This window comes from Leiobunum rupestre, chromosome 6 (genome assembly GCF_980474605.1).
Source record: "Leiobunum rupestre chromosome 6, qqLeiRupe1.1.hap1, whole genome shotgun sequence".
Lineage (NCBI taxonomy): Eukaryota > Metazoa > Arthropoda > Arachnida > Opiliones > Sclerosomatidae > Leiobunum > Leiobunum rupestre.
Genome location: NC_143389.1, coordinates 24,044,766 through 24,050,424, shown reverse-complemented (window position 1 = coordinate 24,050,424; position 5,659 = coordinate 24,044,766). Strand labels below are relative to the sequence as shown.

At 37.1% G+C, this 5,659-nt stretch overlaps 1 protein-coding gene across 1 annotated transcript; it reads left to right on the top strand.

Moving 5' to 3' along the window:
- The first annotated feature begins 2,300 nt into the window (after positions 1-2,300).
- Positions 2,301-5,456, top strand: LOC149940453 (uncharacterized). The gene is made up of 7 exons (XM_090179265.1): positions 2,301-2,585; positions 2,649-3,176; positions 3,701-3,824; positions 3,892-4,149; positions 4,204-4,286; positions 4,541-4,916; positions 4,990-5,456. The coding sequence occupies exons 1-7, from the start codon at positions 2,301-2,303 to the stop codon at positions 5,454-5,456; spliced, it is 2,121 nt and encodes a 706-aa protein (XP_090035391.1).
- The last annotated feature ends 203 nt before the right edge of the window (positions 5,457-5,659 follow it).

Here is a 5,659-nt window from a genome sequence, read left to right as displayed (position 1 = left end):
GACCGTAGCGACTTTAACACAGATCAGCCATTTTTAACCTTGATTATTAGCGCATTCCGAGAAATCTATAAATTTAAAACTAAAATTTACTGAACACTTTTAATGCTGAAAAATATTTAGAATAGCGAAATATTCGTATACACTTCTTAACCTGCAAATTGAGTGATTGACGTAATTTCTTTGTAGATTAAAATATCTACAGATATTTAAACCTTGCCTTAAGGCGTTTTTTCACTATCCAAAGTATAGGTGTTTTATATAAAAGAATTCCTATAATAACAATGGTGCCATAATAGTTGCCTGGATACATCCTAAATTTAGCAAAAGAGTGAGTTCGAAACCGAGTCCTAAAATACCTCAAAAGCTCAACACTGGGACACGATCTAGTTTTAATGAAATCCACCCGTGGCGCTTTCGCTCGTAGCTTTCCATTCGCACGATAGCGTCGTAAATGAACCCTCTGCTAACTAGGTCCTTGAAGTGACATTTCCTCGATTGGCACTTTGATAATTTCAACAAGTCGACGTAGCCGTACTAATGGTTTCACATTGATATAGTTCCCCGATGGCTATGTTGATTGAGAAAAAATTTCATATCGTATTTATCGATGTATCGTTTATATTTATCGAGGACCCGAATCTATAGGATCGAAGGCCCCCAAGTGGTTTGGTGATCTATATAGCTTTTAATGTCATAACGTTTGATGCATTATTAATGAGCATCGCTTTCTGGTGGGATACACGTCACTCATGCACAGTAAAATAATTTTATCGAGATACTTGTTTTGGAAAAGAAGGTAACGAAACGCAAATATGAACTATTTTTAATTAATTTAAATTTTTTTTCCAACCAAATTTTTTCGAGGAACTGGTTTCGGAAATAAGGAAGCTAAACGCGAGCCCCTTAATTAAATGACTCTTAATTGAAACCTAATTTTTAAGATACATGGTTTTAAAAATATGCTAATTAAATGGTTATAACATATTTAAGCATTTTAACACTTCAATATAGTTACAGAAAACCCTTCACAAAATATCCAAGTAACTTTAATTAAAACAATATATCGTTGGGCTCTGTTTCAGGTAGTGCTCGGAATTGTTTATTAATTATTCACAAATATTCCGATTTATTTAACAAACGTTGGTAAAAAGGATATCATTTTGACTTATTTAATTATGTTTTTTACGCAACCAAGCATTTATTTGGAAAAAAGTGGCATTTATTTAAATAATTGTTTGTTTTATTTAAATAATAGGCTTATTCACTCGCGATTATTCAAACTTTTTATCATTTTTATTCAACTATTGGTTATTTAAAAAAATATTATTTAAATAACGCCGGGCTTATTTTATTCATGAATAAAAATTAATCGAAATCCGAGCACTAGTTTCAGGCTAAATTATTTAATCATATATCGTTGGGCTTGGCTTGGGAACAACTTTTCATATAATATATCGTTGTTAAGAAATTACTTTGGTCAAACTAAGTTTTATTAGTGATAAATATCTCGTTGGGCTGGGCTCGAGCTCTACTTTTCAAAAATATATCGTTGCGCTCGTTTGGGTTTGGCTCAGTAATATAAGAATAATTCGTTGGGCTGGGCTCGAGCTCTACTTTTCAAAAATATATCGTTGCGCTCGTTTGGGTTTGGCTCAGTAATACAAAGATGGGCGTTTTCAGCTCAATCACGGTCCATGACCAGTATTATTTCAGAAAATATAGGATAGCGAGATACAATTTCATAGGTCGAGGAAACTTCGCCCCTAAATATATTGAAATGAGTGAGTGAGATTTGAAGGTTTACTAATATTATTGCGTTACCACTTCGTACCGTGATAATACAACGGAGAACGACGAATGAACTAAAATTTACAAAACCGTGTTCTCAAATCCAAACAATATTAAATAAACATATTATCTTGTTAAAAATTACTGATATGGATTTATTTGAAAGGAGTTATGAACGGCGTTCACGTCGTGAATATTTCAATTAATATTGAAGCCCTCAGATACCGTTGTTATCTACGAGAATAGTATTTTTGGCAGCGATTCAAACGTTAAAAAAATATTTTTTTAACGACGACTTTATTCTTTGAAAAATTCATACGAACCGAGTTTTGAGTTAGTTTTAAAAAATACACACATTATTTGCTCAGAAATATCGTTTACAAATATTATCTGGACTTTATAAATTATCAGTTTTTAAGCGTTTTTTTCCTTCACAAAAAATAAGACAGAAGAGTATGAACATTGCACGTAAGAACTTACGAATCGCGGTCACATTAGAGTAGATCTTAACAATGTCAGACGAAGACGACCACGTTGACGCCGATAGTTTAGGTTCAGGGAACAATTTAAAATCAGTAGACGTGAAAAATATCGATTTAGTTATGTGCCCTTCTTTTACGGAAAAATTTAACTCCGGGAATTTCGGCAAGCGTAAGCTAAATATGTTTTACGTCTACGATGGTTCAGTGCCAATTACTGGTACCAATGTCCCTGGTCCCAATAAAGTTCTTACTTGTAAATTATGCAACGAAAGGAAAAGAGGAGACGGAGCGGGAAACTTCGAAAGACACTTGCAGGTACGTTTACTTGACTTTAATTAAACATTCAATAAATTCACGACGCTTGTACTGACATTTCAGAAAAAACACAAAGATGTTTCGCTTTACCCTCGTGACTTGGGAAGTAACAGTTGTTTTCTTAAATCGCACGATCTACCACTGAAACAAGTTGAAAAGACGTCTTTAACTTCAGCTCAGCAATTATGTTTCAAGCAATGTATGGTAGACCTAGTCGCTGTCGACGGTCTTCCGCTTCGATTTGTCGAAGGAAAGGCTTTTAAAGCATTTATGTGCTTGTTCCTACCGCATATCAACCTTCAGTCACGTCGATCCGTAAGGAGAGATTTAGAAAATTTTGTTTCTAACGATATAACGCCAATGCTAAAGGAAACTCTGCGAGATATTCCGTACATACACTTAACATTAGATATTTGGATTTCCCGAACGAGGGAAGCTGTCCTTGGAGTAAAATGTCAATTTATTGACGATATGTTTAAGCTTCAACATCGAACTCTTGCTTTCGTACATTTCGAAGAGAAACATACTGGGGAAAATATTCTTTCCAAACTTGAGGACATTCTTAGTAATCTAAGTATCGCTTCAACACAGGTAATCTTAAAGGGAGTATTACCTACAATTCATTATTTAACCTAGATCCGAAAAAACCAGTCCGCCGCTTTCTAAAGCGAGAGGCAGAAGCAGGACCGTGCAGGGGGTGGGAGAGCAGGGGGGTAAAATCCCTGGGGCCCTACCGAAAAGGCCACACGAGGTACTTATAGGGGGCCCATAGCTGTAGGGCTCATCAAAGAAGCTCAGGGGGGGGGGCATGAGAACGATTGACAATTCTTTGAAGGCTCGAGGGGTGTGCAAATATAACTCTGATAAGCTAACACCCACATCACCACCACAGGCCTAAGTCATCTTGTGACTTGTATTGCGAGTGACGTTTGCCCCGGGCTGCAGAATATCTCTGCACGGCCCTGGGCAGAGCCGAAATATCTTGAAAGCATGGTTAACCCTAGTAAACACGAGGTCTAATACTCTCTTTGCGCTAATTTCGGAATGGGATATTTAACACGATTTTTGTCTTGCCTCGCTCTATGTCTACAGTGATTTTATTAATCTAAAAATAGATGGTCACAGTCTGTGCGGACAACGCGAGTAATATGATAAAAGCTTTCAATTTACAAGCGCTGTATGCCGAACCTTGGGAAGACGAAGAGTCCGACGATGATTCCGGCTACCAATTAGATGATGGTATTTACTTGTAAAACTTTGGTGCAAATTACGTAATTTTAAATTTCGATTAATCGTTTATATATAGCGTGGAATGATAACAGCTGGATAATTGTACAGGATACAATTGCTAAAGCCAAGTGGAATAGACTAAGCTGTGTAGCCCATACACTCCAGATAGTCGTCGTAAACAATCTCAAAATTGATTCCTTTTCGAAGCCAGTGTGCGATTATGTCCACGGCGTCATTATGTTTTTCAGGAAATCAACAAGGTGGCCTGGATTTAGTGTGCCCAGTGCAAACACGTTGGAACTCCTTATGTTTCGCAATGGAACGGTTTCTAAAGGTAAGTTTCACTACGTTTTTGGTAGTAATCCGCTGTTATAATACTTGTTTCAAGGATTACTTTTAGTTGTCACAAAACCTTCGCCTCAAATCCCCAACCGTAACAGGCGTTTGGTAGAGGGCAAGAATAAAACCAAAGTGGGTTTTTGGTTTAAAAAATGGTGGACATGGCGGACATGAAAAGCCAAAACATGCTTGTCCAACCCGTGGTGCAAGGGGAATTCCATGACCAATCATGTTTGGACATTCTCGTTCGCCATTATCCCTCCAAATCCCCGCCCAGGAATTATTTTTCGTCGATCGAACGCCTTGTACAATTGGATTTTGTAAAAACATTTCGCATCCTTTAATAACCATCCTTGTTTATTTACGGCTTGTTTTATCTTTCCAAGCCGGTAATGAGATCGGCAATTACAAAGACCCTAATGGAAGCTATAAACACCAAGGACAATTCATTGTCGAAACATGGAATAACAAGTGCACCATCACCAGGATTATTTTCAAAAATTAAAGATATTCACAATTTATTAAACCCACTGAAAGTCGCTACGGATTGTTTGCAAGGAGACGGACCTCAAATTTCCATCGTAGTAATGAAATTACTTGAAGTTTTTGAAAATATTTTTGCCAACACCACTACGAAGTTCGTTGCACTCCGCGATAATATTTTGAAAGATTTGGAATCGAGATTCGCTGCCCACTTATCTGATCCCTTTTATTTGATACCAGCAATGGTGGACCCGAGACAAAAATTGTTTATTTTTGAAGGTAACTATTGTTTCCGGAAACCATTCTCATTTACAAGAAGTTAGTCTCTAGTATCCATTTTTTATATTTATAGAAGACTTCAGCTCTCCACCTTGGGCGCATACCTACCCGCACTTTAAAACACCAAGCAAAAAAGACGCCGTTGAAATGCTAACAACCTACGCTGTCGAATTTTTCGTTCCACCTAGCCAGGACCATGAAACGGAATCAGCTGAGCGAAATTCCAGCTGTTTTGCTCTTATGCATAAAAAGAAGCGCAGATTAGAGCCAGGATCTTTAGGAGAAATTATTAATAATTACATTACTGAAGTTCAAGCCAATCCCGATTTAACGTGCCCATTAGCGTATTGGAGAGAAAACAACCAAAAATATGGACCGATAGCTCCGTTAGCTAAACGACATTTGTCTACCCCCGCCACTTCGGCGGGCTGTGAAAGAATGTTTTCAAAAGGTGGCTCCCTACAAAGAGCCAGGCGCGCGAGGCTACTACTACTGTTCAGGACTGTTTACTATATCAAGAATTTAGGCAGCCACAAATAGAAGCCATTTTAACAAAACAAGATATTGTAGAAGACGACTAATCAGTTTATTATTGATTGAAATGTAGCTTGAGTTTGCTAATACTGTAGTCATTATTAAATGTAATAAATTGTTTTTCGAAATCAAGCTTTAATTTCAGTACAATCCCAAAATAAGTAACATCATATCTAAAAGTATGACACCTAATGAATAAGTTCAGTCGC